Raw genomic sequence first — 16,528 nt, 5'->3', positions numbered from 1 at the left:
CAACTGATTCTACACTGAGGTGGGAGTTCATCCAACTAGTTACAGGGTAATGTGTGGTCAGCACGACGAACCCGCAGTTGTTGTCATAGGTTTTCATGATGGGGTTACACTACTCATTCATAGCTCCCCAATTTAGACATGATGGTGAGTGTTCACCAGTCTCATACACAGGCTGAAATCTTAGGAGACTCAAACCTGCACATGTCCCATAGCAAGAGCCCAAAGCATGACCTCACAGCCACAGTGCGGGACAAATTATTAAATTATCTAAAATACTATGTTCTGAAAAATTTGACCAATAGTTTGATTCTACTCTTGCTGGATGGCGTAACAGTTAATAGACCTATGATCAGTTCCCAGGATTGTGCATTTGCAATACTATACTAATACTTGATAGCTGTGGTGGAAACTAGGAGTAAATCATCCAGTGTCTCAGTCTTCAGAGAGTTCCTGTAAGTAGTCTTGAGTCTGTTGTGACAGCTGAAACCTCTCTGACATGAAGCTGTGCTCACTGGTAGAATAGCACAAAATGTCAAAATCTGGAGCAAATTTGGGAATCTTGCTGAACACTCCTCACTGTGAATCTTCTTCAGCGTCTGATTCAAAGTTAGAGAAGAAAACAAAAGTTTGTATTCTGTCCACTCTGCTAACAGAACATCCATTTTCTCATTATAGAGGCTCGGGTTCAAGTACATGTAGAGTTTCTTTATTTCTTCTATCCCAAACTGAAGAATATTTTCTTTGGGAGGCCAACCCAAGGTGTCGAAAACATGCAGAGATGCAATCACATCTGTTGATATAGATTGCAATCTTGCTGTGATGTACACCTTTGCATTGTAAATTAAGTTTCCTCTAACAGTCTGAAACTCTTGCTCTCCATTTTCAATGTTTGTGAGCTGCACATCCCTGATCTTCCCTGAAATGGATACATGGTCCAAGAAATCTTGTTCGCTTGGTCCAACATTAGATTCCAGGTCAGCCAAAACTGAAATACAGTGTTCAATTCTTATTTTCAGAGATGAAATCAAAAGACTCTTATTTTGTAGTGCCACGCTTAAAGGGTTCAATTTCCTTTAAAAATCCAAAAGGAAGTACAGAAGCTTAACAAATTTAAATTGCTTCAAACTTTTCAGCAAACCCTTAGCTTTAGTGCCATCATTGTCTTTTCTATGGGGCACCTGTTCAATATCGGCCACAACAGCTTTCCATGATTGCAAGAGATCTCTTACAGCACTTTCTTTGCTGTCTAACCACCTAATAGTGTGGATACCACTCAGTTTTAGAATTTCTTCTATAACTTCTGCCGTTTCTCTCAAGAGGTGAAGTCCTTAGCAGAGCCATGATAAAACTGAAAAATATTCCTAATCACAGGATCAAATGCTCTACAATATTTAACTCCAACACAGCTAACTGCAAACGATGTGCAAGGCAGTGAATATTTATCATTTTATTACAAATAGCTTTCATTTGCACAGCCAATCTTGATTTGTGCCCAACCATATTTGCTGCACCATCAGTACCCAAGCCTACAATGTAATACTTGTTTCTGTATTTATTTTAACCTATTGCCTTATCAAAATAATCAGTTATGGCTGTGAAGTAACCAGCAGAAGTAGTGTTTGTGAGCTCTATTACTCCTAAAAGGTCCTCCTTTTTTATTTTAATTTTCCTGCCAAACACAGCAGATCTACAAAGTCTTTAAATGACTTCTCATGTTTAGCTACATAGTATGCTACATTAAATAAATTTGTAAGATGGGGGTCGGTGTTGAGTGTTAATGGGGTTTTCAATCGGCTCACTTTCCAAAACCATGTACAAACGTTGGATTGAGATGTTCGGGCATGTTTGACACACATATGAAACAACAAAATTTTAGTTGCCAGTCCCAAACTTTTGGTCGCCAATGGCGACCTGGCGACCGGAAATTTCACACCCTGGTATAGAGTGTGCATGCAACATGAGGAAAATCAGTTTTTCATTCACCATCTTGAAACACATTGTTCAATTTCACTCACATGCAATACCATTGCAGTCTGTCAAGTTTTCTAGCTGCAGAAACATATTATCGTGGTTACTAAATAGATGACTTGTCTTTCTTTGCCCATCCACCTTACCCGTGCTCCTCCTAAATCATGCATTATGTTTCAATAATTTTATTGTGAATTTACATTGCAAGTATTGTCACAATGCTCCTGAAAGTTTTATGCACAAAGCTCAAAATTGTAGTCTCTAAAAAGGTTTGAAAATGTCAAAAATGGTAAAAATATGAAAGTATATGTATGCATTGTATTTACTTGAGTACCCCACACCCCCTATTTTTAAGAAGAAAAAATGAAATTGTGGTAGATTATGAGAGTACTCGACTTCTTGGGTATAGAGCCTCTAACCACAAATAATATTTATCCTACATGGGCAAGCAACCCATTACGTTCAATCAATGCACTGAACTGGAGGTAAGGAGGGGTCACTGTCTCAGTGCAAGGCATTGGAAAGAAAACAGAACACTTGCACACATACTAAATTTTGAGAAATGAATGAATCATTTGAAGTGTGTTTGATTTAATTATACCACAGTTAACTTTATTCTACTTTTATGACAATTCAATAAAATGTACTCAATTCTCCTTTGTAATGTTTTATACATGGAAAAATTTATTGTAAAAGTTGATAATCACAAGTGAAACTATGTGGCTTGCCCACATAGTGACTGATATCTAAAGTGCTACCACATTTCAAAATTATAAGCTTTGTTCATTCAATATTTATCTAAATATTAGTTTCTTGGATATATGTTCATATTATTTCTTGTTAAAAGTCTATTTCTAGCATGATTTGAGAAAAATATTCTGAAAAAACCCACTGTGACTTGTACCACATTAATTGATTGATTTGATGTTTTAAGTCCACTTTATGCACAGTAAGGCCTATCGGAACTATACCTACAGTTTAAAGTCGGATCCTATGGATCCTAACCACTTGTGCCTCAACCGGGTATCGAACCCGGGACCCCTTGATTACAAGGCAAGGATGCTACCACTGCGCCATCGAGGAGCCCATTAATTATTTTGAGTATTATAAGCTTGGCTAAGCCTTTACAAGTTTTCTCAAGCTTTTGACAATTCTAGAACCTCACAATTATTTAAAGCAATAATTTACAGCTTTTGCTGAAAAAAAACTTCATGCCTTATTCTACTTTTCCATTCATTTTTTTCTGGATGACCCTCATATTTACAACAGTTAATTCCAATGCAATTATGCTTAGTCCTGCACGCTTCAAAAAAATATCCACCCTAGAAAAATATTCTAAATCATGAATTTGTAAAGTTGGCAGGATAGCATTTCAGAGCCAACTTTGAAACAAGTCATCTTTCTGAAAGATAGAAAAAAACTCGCAAAATACAATTCGTTCTTGCACATTTCCATGAAGTTAGAAATTTAAAAGATATTTACAATTTTGCATCCCTGAATTGAATAGACAGACGTTTATGTAAAGTTTGAAACACTGAACTGGTTTTGCTCCTCCTGGAGGAAATTAATGGTATTCATTTTGTTGTCAGTGGTGCAGGACCACAGTGATGGGAAATCTTGCTGAAAGAACACGTGTTCCGGCAAGGTATAGTGGAACTACAAGCAAAAAAACCTGTGCAGAACCGCATCGCGCTGGTGGGTGTGGGAAAGGGCAAGGGGAAGGAGCCTTCAGCATGGCCCACGTCTGTGTTGCCAGGCCTGTCGATTTCTCGGGAGAATTCCTTAATATACTTTTGCTATGGAACCTCCATCGCCTGCTCAAAAACACGTTTCCTGCTCATCTTACTTGAACATGGAGGGGAGATGTAGAGTGGAACTCCTCTCAGTCGTGAAAAGTGCTGTTTGAACTATGGAATTATGCCAAACGCTACTCAATTGTGCTAGGACATAATAACTATTATTATTATTTTATTACTATTTTTAGGTGGTTGTATTTTATTGCACCCCAAAATCTATTGTTATTTTAGTTATTTTAAGTCGCTTTTGTGCCTCTACGGGTAACTACAACAATAAGGATGAATGAAAAACTGATGAAATAGATGAAGTGACACAAACAGTGAAACATCCATGCCTTACTAGAACCTCTGACTTGGTAGCATGGGCAAATTATTTTATACATGTATATATGTGTGTGTGTGTTTCTAGCAGATGGGAGGATAGGTGGCACCCTAGTATAGGCGTTGTTATCTTCAATTATTGAGGAAGCCATGCTGTATAATTCACCAATATATTTTACATACGTAATTCATTTTCTCATTACGGTGCAGAACGTGTGACCACCCGTAATGATACCTGTACACTGAACACCAGCAGAAGGTAAATTAGCATTTGACTTGAAAGATTGTGGAAAATCGCCGACAACGACTTCATTTGTGAACACAACTTTCTACGATTTCCTGTTATAAATATTCTTCATCATAAACCCCTTGTGTTGGTGCTGAGAAAGGGCAAACTTGAGGGTGTTTTCCAAGCACCCTCTTAAATTTTACCACGGGAAGATGCGGAATAGATGAAAGACGGTCGGGTCCCTCAGACAGTTTACTTTTCTTTTGTTTGGAACATGTCCACTCCTGAAATGGAGATGTTCGGTTTCTTTTCACCAAACACTGGGTGCTGGGTTTAACACCATTGTTACAAAAGTATCTGTGACTTTTACACCATAAACAACACGTGCCACTGCAGCAGGGGGCTTTTTCTGTGACCCTTTGCTTGGCGACTCTAGGTTATTCACAAGCTATCTTGTCTCTATGTCTTAGGTGTTGTGCACTTGCTATAGTTTTAGTTATTAAATGGCTTCCTACTCATCTAGTGCATCTAGAAGGCCTTTAAGGGGTCAAGCGTGGGCAACACTATTACGGGGTAATATGCTTTGTTTACCCGCCTGATAAAAATACATTGTTTCCTTCTCATTGGAAAAAATCTACGGACGTCCCCTTGACCCCCAGTGCACATGCACATGCCACATGCTGCAACACTGGCCCGATCACCGACATTGGCAGGGAAGATGCGCGAATGCTTTTCACCGAAGGTTTTTTCCTTGTGGTCGAACTATAATTAGGCATTCCAGCGAGTGAGAGCAAAGGCATAGACCTGCTGTTTAACACTTTTGGTGGTGTTATTTAAGTGGAGATTTTAAAAAGAAGTTTATTTGCTTTTGGTCAAGTAATGCATTGGGTGTGTGTGTGTTATTGTTTGCATATTAATTGTGATCATACCTTTATACAGTCACGTCTTTGGTTAGGATAATTTGATATTCCGAATACAGGTGAAATATCAGTGGTATTTGAAAGACAAGTTACTGCGTGTATGTGTAATGTTAGATGAATTTTGTGCTACTTTTTATATCCTGATACTTTACAAAGTATGTGGTTGCTATACGATCTCAAATAATATTCACAAAAAAGTTGAAGTTTGTTCATCAATCAGAGGATGTGTTCACATTGTGCATATATTCATATACAGTTTCCAGTAAATGTTCTATGCCTATCTCAGTACACATGCAAAAAGTTACAATGATAGCCTGCCCCCGTGGTAGAGTAGTTAGCACATCATGCTGCGATACCAGGGGTTATGGGTTTGAATCCGGGCCTGGGCATGGATGTTTGGGAGTGTCCATTCATCAATTTCATCACTTCCCCATCTTCGCAAATTAGTCAAAAGTGGCACAAAAAGCAAAGTAAGATAAAGCAAATCAATCAAGTAATAATGATATTACTGCAATAAATAAAGTACACTATTTTGCACTTCAGAATATCTCCAACTGATCATTTTTGTGAGTTGATGTTTGTTTGCAATTCACTTTATGTTCAGGTCTAATCGGTACTAGACCTAAGGTTTAAAATGCACCTCCATCGAGAACCAAACTTGGGACCCCTCAATTTCAAGGTGACACCATTAGTCTCTATGCTATCAGAGAGGCCTTATTTCCAGGAGAACAGACTCCCTATTCATATTTTTTTTCGGGCGTTCCCTGTGTATATACATTTTTTTTTTTTTTGGTGGCAAATAACGTCTTTCCAGATACTCTGGTCATTGTTACAAGAGCAAAATGTAAATGGTCATTGTTACAAGAGAAAAATGTAAAGGAATAGATTTCTAATATAATTGAGGGGCTTAGTGGAAAAACTGTGTATCCCGCAAAATTTTCAAAATCGAGATAACAAAAAATTTGGATTTGTGCACCATTAATCCATCTCCTGGCAAACTTTCACAGTTCATTTGCATACCACATGGGTTGTACACCCACATTAATGAAACAACACAATTGTTTTTCCGACAAGTTGAGTGGAAAAATGACCTATCCCCTGTCAATGCCAGAAAGTTAGTAGAATAATGACCTATCCCCTTTGCTTGTTATCACAATGAAGCATGTAAAATGTGTTGCGGTCTGCCATTGGCTGCAAGCCAGGTAATCATCCAATCTAGGGCACACTTGTATTTTACTGTTGAAAGTAAACATGGCAGCTGTGCGAGAAGGTTCAAGTTGTTCCAGTCTTGTGTGCTTACCTTTAAAACCACGGAAATGACAGAGAAATGAAGAAAATTTTAAAGACAATGAACGTAAGCGCCACAGGAACAGGTAAAATGTATGTTGGATGTAAGGGGGAAAAAAAAGAAAAAAAAGGTACCAAACAAAGCATGTAGTGATGTGGTATGTTGCGGAAGTGAATGGTGCCAGTACGTGGACATAGACTCAGAGTCAAAAGATAACATTTTCCTTTTCTTTTATAACATGGGCGACTTTAACAAACAAAATGTCTATCTTTTTGGTCTGATCCACAGGTCAGCATATGAACGCGTTTACCGGACATACAGGGAAATTCCAAATGTTTCCTGACGTGCTAATACTTTCCATTACATTCTACGTCTGCCCTCCAGAAAGGAAGTCAATGTATGTAAACAAGCATTTTGCAATGTGCATGGCATCACTGAGCGTAGATTGTGTACCACTCGTGGCGAAACAGAAGCAAGGTAGAAACATTCGTCTGCAAACAAATTGCATGCACCACCAGAAGATTGTAGAGGTAGACATTACAACAGGTCACATGCTTTTGCGCAGGAAGAATTGAATATTGTTAGGAATTACAGCATGTCTTTCCCAAGATACTGTTCACACTACAGTAGGGTTTCACACCCAGAAAGCTTGTATGTAGTTGCAGTGCAGTCCCTGCAGCAGATGTTTCATTTGTATGTGGAAGAGTGCAAACAAAAGACTATTACTCCAGTGAAGTTACTCACACATATCAACATGTATTCAACCATTAGTCCAACATTGCATTTAAATCAAATCACATGCAAAATATGTGATTTGATGCAGCATGTAGAACCTAAGCCACCCGAATAGGAGTTGCATCTTCATAAAGCCGAAGTTGCATATCAATCTTTGAGGAACGCAAACAAACAGTGCCAAGATGTTGACAGCAACAGAATAGTTTATTGCCATGGATCTCGAACAAGCACTTCCAACACCCATGATCAGCACAGAGACTGTGTTCTACCTGCAACATTTGTGGACATACAGCTTTGGAATCCATTTCTGTCATGACGATTCTGCGGTTATGTGCATCTGGCCAGAATCTGTCGCATCTCGTGGTAGTGAAGACAAACCTACCGGAAGATATTCACAGCAGGTCTAATGTAATAGTATATAGTGATTCTTGCATTGGACAAAATAAGAATTCAGTAATAATGGCCCTGTGGATGTACTTGCTGGACGTTACCGATCTCAAAACAATAGACCATAAGGCCAGCCCCCGTGGTGGAGTGATTAGCACATTGCGCTGCGATGCAAGGGATCCCGGGTTCAAATCCTGGCTTGGGCATGGTGGTTTGTGATGTCTATTCATCAATTTCATCATATAATCACTCATCCCCATCATCGCAAATTAGCCAAAAGTGGCACAAGAAGCGAAGTAAAATAAATCAAATCAAATCAAAATAATGTCAAATAGAGCATAGGTTTTTGGCCACACTTTCCTACCACGTGATCCAGATTTCGGCATCATTGAGAGGTCAAAGAGGAAAACACAGTCTGTTTATACACCCTTGCAATGAAGATAAAAATATATAAATGACACATGAGTGAGTAGAAATGGTTCAAAACAACATTTCGGAAGTCTGTACTACTTCCTTCATCAGGTAAATAAAATAAAAAAAATTTAGGTGCCAAACATGTATTGTTGAGGATTCAGGTTGAGGATGAAAAAGGTAAAAAACTTACTGTGATGGCATAAAAACTCCGATGAAAACCTTCACTGGTTAAAAAAGTTAAAAAGAAAAACCACACAACTAAAACAAATAATCAATGACCTATTATAGCCCCCTAGTAGAACACATGGACTAGGAGCACTCCTGTGCTGCATTGAAGGGGAAAATTTCCCCTCCAACTTTCCCCTCTATGATCGTTTACGTCACCATTCCAAGATGAACTCCCTCTCTTCTTCGAGGGCCCTCACAACCTCGGGAGTGATATGATAACCCATTTTAGTGTCGGTATTTACCGCTTTATCCCACTTTTTAAGATAAGCGATCCACCCTTCCTCCAGATTACCATCATCTCTGTTAAGCTTATTCCTTTTTCCGGTGCATATAAATGCAGCTTCATAAACGTTCCTGTTTAATTTATTCTCCTCCTTCCTAATTACTTCTCTTTTTATAATCATATGTCCACTCATTTTGATATGTTCGGATAGGCCTGTTTTGGTAACCCCTTCCTTAATATCTTATCATGTTCATCCCATCTAGTGTGAATTTTTCTCCCCGTCTGCCCAACATATTCATTCCTGCATTCACAATCTATCCGGTATACCCCTTTTTGTTCTTCCGGGTTATCCTTGTTCCTCCCCCCCTTTTTATACCTGGTAAAATTCTTTTCGATATTTTTAGGGGCCTTCATCCTGCATTTTACGTCTTGTTTCCTCATTGTTTTTGCGATCTTTTCGGAGACCTCCTTGTAATAGGGGATTCCGACGAAATGTCCTTCATTAATTTTTCATTATCATCTTTTTCTTTTTCATTATTACTTTCATTCACGATAATCTTTCTCGCTTTCTTAGCCATCCTGTTTAATTCTCGGATATTATATCCATTTTTCTGACCTACTCTTTTAATCCAGGTGATTTCTCTCTCTTTTTCATTGACATTATTACATAGTTTTTCGGCTCGGATAAAGAAATTAAGGAAAATATTCAGTTTAACCCCATTGGGGTGTTGTAATTTTTTGTTGAGGTACAGTTTGCCTGCCAGTGGTTTATGAAAAACACTGGTAGTAAGCCCTTTTTCAGTTTTTGTAATGCTTAAATCCAAAAAATTAATACTCCCGCCTTTTTTATTTTCCCTGGTAAAGCTGATTCTTTCATCTTGTTTTCCTAATTCAACAAAAGCTGTGTCCAATGCATTGCTATCCCCTATAATGAGGATATCGTCGACGTATCTGCCATACTACATTAAACTTGCCCCCACTTGATCTAAAGCCGCTTTTTTCAACATAATGCATGGAAACGTTGGCGATGAGACCAGAAATGGGTCTTACTGTTAACAGAAAAGTAATTATATTCAGTAAGAAGAAAAAACCATCAGACATACTCCCATGCAACTAGAATCTCCACCCCATTATCTAAAAGCCATCTCTGGAGGCAGTCTCCAGCTTTTTCTTGGGGTACGCTCGGGAATAAATTATAACATCAAAACTACTAATGGTGTCATTATGCCCCAAGACCAGTTGTTCAATGGACTTTTTGACCTGAACAGAGTTTTTCATGTCACTCCTGAGGTTGTGAGGGCCATCGAAGAAGAGAGGGAGTTCACCTTGGAATGGTGACGTAAACAATCGTAGAGGGGAAATTTTCCCCTTTAACGCAGCATAGGAGCGCTCTCAGTCCATGTGTTCTACCCAACACTGACGGGAGTAAGTAGGGGCTATAATAGGTCGTCGATTTTTATTTGTTTTAGTTGTGTGGTTTTTGTTTTTAACTTTTTTAACCAGTGAAGGTTTTCATCGGAGTTTTTATGCCGTCACAGTAAGTTTTTTTACCTTTTTTATCCTCAACCTGAATCTTAAACTTATGATTTGACAATGCGGTACCATGTTTGGCACCTAAAGTTTTTTATTTTATTTACCTGACTTCAGAAACGTTGTTTTGAACCATTTCTACTCACTCACGTAAGTCATTTATATATTTTTATCTGTATTGATAGTGAGTAAAATGCACCATTGTAAAATACCCTTGCAATGGATAATGCTAATAAGGCAGGCAAGGAAAAAGAACCCCTTTACAGTAATGGAAGTGAACACCCAGGACATGAAGGCAATGTCAACCTTACGATTACTTCTGACAATACAAAAAAGAACCGAAGATGGACAAATCTTCAACATGAGACAAGCAACGTGCATGCGTTTCACGAAAGGCCTTCACATCATCCAAGTGCGATACACGTACTCCGAATGTGAGCCATGGAGTAATGTGAGTTTACAACGAGGAAGAGGGCAGCCACCAGCCTTAGGGCAAATGGTGTTGAAATGCAATCCAGGGCTATCGAGATGGCTAAATATGATAATACCATGATAATGTTGCAGTACATTCCACCCATTTACCACCAGTTTTACACAACTCTGAAGTGGAACACAAGGGAAGCAAGTCAAGTATATGGTGTCATCAAAGATATTGACGGCAGTGACATCGAGTAATAAAATCATATGCACTTCCTCACAAAGGAATTGACGTAAGTGTGTGTTGATTTGCAGTGCAATATGACAGACATTCCTTTACATTGTAGTGTTAGAATTGTGTAACACACTTACATATTAAAGTGTTGGTGCCTTGAAACGCAAAACCTTCTTTTTCTTGAAAACATGCTAATGTGAGATATGCCGTTTTTTCACTAAGCCCCTCAATTGTAGTATTTTTACCTTGAATCACTGCCACAAACACTGTAAGTGCAATGCTTAACAACTGTGTTTACAACATGCTCTGAAATGCTTGCGGGAATCATGGCAGAGGGTGTGATTTCATGCAATGAACTGTTGGGGAAGTTGTTTTCTGAATTTCATTCATTGTCATCAGTTTTGAACAAAAAGATAAATTTCTCAGAAGTTAGGGAAAATTTGAGTTAAAATACATTGTGCAATACCAGGAATATTCATAAAGTGCATCTTTTCCATGATCTGTCCCAAAAATATGTTCAAAACATGGGCAGGTGTTCGTTTTTACAAACAGCAACTTGTTTTAAATAGTTTTCATGTCAGTCATCTTGTAGACCAGTTGGTAAGGTCTCCTCCCCCCTTAGAGTCAAGAATGGAAAATTACAGGTTCAAATCTTGCTCACTCCTTTTTTTTTCTTCTTATCATTGTAAATATTTATGTAATGCATAGTTGAAGGAATTCTCCTTCTGCACACTTTGATTTTTCTATGACTGAATACTCATCTGAAACTCAATGTGATTAATTTAATTGGCACAGTTTAACAGAGTAACTTTCTTCCATTCTGTTCTGTGTCATAAATTGTGTTAACATACTTTATGAGTAATTTATGTTTATTTTTAAACAAGATGTTGTAAGTAATTCTCATTAATGTTCTTTTTGTTGGAGCTCTTCATTACACAATGATGGGCATAAGTTGACTAATATTAGTTGATTATTGTACTGATTGTGGGCCCAACTGGTGGTTGACCTACATAGCTCCATCGGTTCACCACTTGTCTTTGGGGGTGTGTGGCTCGATGAGTGTCAACAACCTCAGTTGTGGAGTAAACACTGTAGGGGGTAACATACATCACTCTCCCGTTACAACATTGCCAAGGGAACGTCTATTTTTGTCAGTTGTTTTTATTAGCTTGGTTGTATAGTGTTTGTGTTTTTTGTGTACTAATTTTCCATGCTTTGTGTACTATTATACAACTTTTATCCAGTAACTCCTCCCTCCCCCTTTTTTACACTATGTTTGGCAACATGCTGTGTATCTGATGCTCATTTGCTTCATTCTGCCAACAACTTTTGGTGTCTTGTGACACAAAAATGCCCAATGTTAGTCAAAGAGATGGTTTATATGTCATTTCCCAGCTTCCAACTGAAAATGCAAGCAGTATAAAACCATAGACTAAATGAAAATTAGATGAATTAGTCATTCACCTAATATTAGTCAAATTAGTAGAGTTGCAAAAAATCCGGCTATTTTGAATGGATGCCTCTTTTTTTTTCATAAAAAGCTGGCTTTGTACCAATTGCAGCTAACCTATTTATCTAGTTACAGTTTTAGAGGTTTGAAATATCATGTTTTGGAACTAGCTAAATAATTTTACGTGATGTAGCCACTAGAAGACACATATGAACCATTCCTTCTGCAGTGTGTTTGAAAGTTACACAACTGAGACTTTGAAGGTACGTAACTTTTGTACAAAAACCGATAGAGACATGAACCTTGCATTGGGTATTAACTTTGTCTATGTGGGTATTTTTAAAACATTAAGAAAGAAAATTTTTTCTCTGCGTGAACGTTCTAAATGGAGAAAAGGTACTAAGGTGTAAAACAGTATTTGTATGAAACAAAGTAAAACATGGATAAAAGACAGATATGGAGTGTAATGCAAAATTTTTCGATATGTGTTGGTGGTTTCTCTGGGTATTTGTGGAATTGGCAAAAGAATGATATATTCTTATCCATTCTATGCATTACAGATGATTTATGGGGTTATTTATGGCATATTCATAAAAAGTTTTTTTTTTTCAAAGTTAGGAAGTGTTATTGTTATTGAGTTGGTGTTTTAAGTTCACTTTATGCACAGTAAGGCTAATTGGGACTGGACCTACAGTTTAAAGTGGGATCCGAACCACTATGTATCTCCACCGGGAATCGAACCTGGGTTACGAAGTGTACTGACAACATTGGTCATACCAGATGTCAGTGGCTATGTTATGCAATCAAATGTCCAGATGATAGAAAATATTTTAATTTATCATACAAAATCTAACCTACATGTATATTTGTTTGTAAAATCAAGTTTCTGCAATGCCAACGTACATCTCAAAATTTCTCATGCGAGTCTATAACAAATAAGCAGAGAACAATTTCATTTCTTAAAACATCATACATAAAGTGTAGAATGTAAATGATCGAAAATAGCAATGTACAATTTTCCTAGTGCTATCTTTGCAGCCACTTGCATGATTAAGTGCAATCAATGACATGCACTGATGAATAGCGAGTCTAGAACAATAGATTAACCAATGTCACGTCTCTTATTACAAAGCAGCTGTGTTTCGTCTGTGTATTTAAAACACAATAATTATTGTCTTGTTGAAGCCACTGTTCATATGGACACACTTTTTCATGCGCTTTTCAACCCTCGGTACAATCAACAGCCAGATTGCAAGGTAGCATTGGTAGCCTGACCAATTCCAGGTAGAGACTTCCACGGAAAGGAAGATGAAAGATCTTCATTTTTACTTGCCCCCATCCCCTCACTTCCAACTCACCGGTCGCTCCAAATGTTGAAACGCCGTGGCTTAAGGTACCCTTGTCTATCACCCATAGGAACCAATAGAGGATTTATTTTCCCCAATTCCCTTTCATTTTATCCAAGGAACTCTGGGGGAGTAATTGAAATATTTATACTGCAAAAATATTTATGTATAATAGCATTATAGCTATACTTGTATAGCTTCAAGTCTTATTATTTATGAAATGGGAAAGTATGTATTTTGTGTGGGGGCGAATTACTGGGAATATTTTATTTTTTGAGTAATGAATGTAATTATAATACTAAAATAATATCCCTTTTTCATTTTAGTAGCATTATCTTTAAATATACTAAGTACAAGAAGGTAGGCACAACAATCTGAAATGAAATGTGTGTGTGTGTGGGGGGGGGGGGCTGTATTGTACTTTGTCTGTAGTGAAATAATGGAATAATATTCTAGTGAAGAACTGTGCAAGGCAAGGGTAGATTACACAACACCCATTATCAGTTTTCTTGCTCTGCTAATATGCATTTTTGTCGTTTCTCATGATATTTCTATTTCAAACTTTAATTGCTTCGATAAAAATGGCTTTCTAACTCATGGAAGAGATGAGGAACAGTTATAAACTAACATTCATGATGTAATTGGAATTTGAACTTAAGACCATTCTTGCACATGCTTATTGTTCCCAATAAGCACTTTCTTAAAATTTCTTGCATGTTTGTGCATGGACACAACCATAATTTTTTTTTTTAAGGGAAGGAGTTAGGCTAATTGTAAAGTACTTTGAATGTATTTATTATAAAGTCGAAATGGAGGTTCTAACCCTCATAAGACCCCTTCAATGCATCTATGATGCTTGCGTGCATGTATGTGGTTGTGTGTGTGTGTGCAAGTGTAGCAAATGTGTAAAGAAAATCAAATTCTGCATAAGTGCAATCCAACAAGATTTTCAGTCACTCGAAATATGCACCTAAAGTTTGAATTTGGTTATTTAGCATCATTTTTCTATTTAACTGTGACAGTGAGTCCTAATATTTTATACTGTATACTATAACATTAGATTTTTTAATGCCAAACTTCATTAATTATTAGGTATTTGCAGATGCAGATACACATAAATAAAATTCAGGTTTCATGCTAAATTATCACTTCCATTGAAATTAAGTTGTTTTGTCTGCAATCTATACATTTGTGTGTTTGGAGAGGGGGTGCAGGTTGCGTGAAGGTTTTACCCATAATCAGTTGCTACCCCAAGTGCTAAGATCACTGCATGTCACTGAGTGCAATGATAATATTCATTCAAATTGTTGTATACATGGTGATCTCCAAGAGTTGAAATGAAATATTGAGTGGAAGTAGTGAGCAACTGTGCACAGACTTCAGTACAGTTCTATTCCTTAGGCTCATAGCACAATAAAGTTCATGAAATAGCAGTTGGAACAATTTTTCTGCTATTACCTTTTCACGTGATTATACCAAGTGACTTGATCATATACTAGCTCAGAATCTTAATTTATATATTTAGGTAATTAAAAATTTATTGGAATTTGTTTCTTGTTTCAGTTCAATGTTTTTTGATGAGGATGGTGACCTAGCACATGAATTTTACATAGAAGTTCCTCCACCAAGGAAGGGAGAAAAGGCTACAATGAAGAGAATATTTACAAATCTCACGCCGCAGGTATGTTATTTCCTCCTCTTTTACTTTGGCATTATGGACCTTGTAGTATAACCTTAGTCTTCTCAACAATGCTGGTCTGTTTCTGTCTTGTCCCTTTTGTCTCCATCTTCTTATCCCCAGTGTTCTGATGTGTCTCTCTGCATCATCTATCCATCTAATCCTTGGTCATCCTCTTCTTTGTCTGCCTTCAGGTTTTACTGAGAATACTTTCTTTATTACTCCCTGTCGTCATTCATTCTAATAAGATGCTCTTCCCAGCTCAATCTCCTTGCCTTGATTTCAGATATAATATCAGGAAATTTATATACTTCTTTCAGTTCATGATTATAAGTATTCTCCATCCTCCACCATCATATTTTAGTCTATGTTTTTTGTAATCCTTTCCCAAGTCATCAGAATTAATGATGCTCTCTCTGTAAGTGCCCATATTTCATTTCCGTGCAGTACTGTTGATTGGATCTGAGTTTTAAAGCCCTTGATAGTCATCTATTTTAAAATGTATCAACAAAGGTATCAAGATATTTGTTGCTTGCTGACTTTTTCCCCTTGATATCAAGTTCTACATTATTTTGTTGAGTCGTTAGTGATCTCAGATATTGAAGGTTTCCACCTCTTCATAATTTTGGTTACCAATCTTTACTTGTCTGGCCTGAGTTGGGTTATTTGCCAGTCTCAGGTGTGGTTTTCTTTTTTTGTTTTTTTATCCCATTCACTTTTAGTCCGACTTTGTTGGCTGCCTCTTCAATTGCTAGCATAACCTCCTCAACAGAGCTTCCATTTCTCCCAAAAACAGCTGTGTCACCTGCATAGGCAAGGCACTGGTTCATTCTATTGAAAAGTGTTCCTCTCGGTTGGATTTTTATATTTCATATGACCTTTCCTAAACATAATATGAAAAGTTCTGTAGAAAGGGCATCTCCTCATCTAACTCCAGTTACTGGTTCAACGTATCTGAGAGCTTATTTTGAATTTTAACTTTATTAAGTGTCTTAGTAAAAGTAATTTCAGTTAGATTTACTAATTGGTCTGTTATTCCAAAATCTCATTTATTTGGAATCTATTTACACTATCAAAGTTTTGTTTAAAATCTATGTACATTTGGTGTACTGCTATTATATATTTATATGCTTTTTATAAAATTTGTCTAAGGGTGGTGATTTGATCTGTGGTGGAGAATCCTTGCCTAAACCCACACTGGCATTCCCCTATAATCTCTTCGATGTATACCTTCAATCTTTGAGCCACAACTTTGGTCAAAATTTTGTATATTACTGGCAATAAAGTTATTCCTTTGTAGTTCTTGCAGTTCTGTTTACTTCCCTTTTCTGAATGGGACTTACCAGTCCCACACACCAGTCTT

The 16,528-nt window shown here is 37.3% G+C and overlaps 1 protein-coding gene across 1 annotated transcript in view; it reads left to right on the top strand.

Moving 5' to 3' along the window:
- Positions 1–16,528, top strand: part of LOC145984151 (tumor suppressor candidate 2-like) — a 44,604-nt gene that overhangs the window by 14,174 nt on the left and 13,902 nt on the right. Inside the window, exon 2 of the mRNA XM_083117618.1 lies at positions 15,051–15,168. Within this exon, the coding sequence (XP_082973744.1) occupies positions 15,051–15,168 (118 nt within the window). The remainder of the gene's footprint in view (positions 1–15,050; positions 15,169–16,528) is intronic.

Source organism: Lepisma saccharinum, chromosome 2, assembly GCF_977018435.1.
Source record: "Lepisma saccharinum chromosome 2, izLepSacc3.1, whole genome shotgun sequence".
Classification (NCBI taxonomy): Eukaryota; Metazoa; Arthropoda; class Insecta; order Zygentoma; family Lepismatidae; genus Lepisma; species Lepisma saccharinum.
Note: the sequence above shows the minus strand (reverse complement) of the source record. Positions and strands in the feature narration are given on the sequence as shown.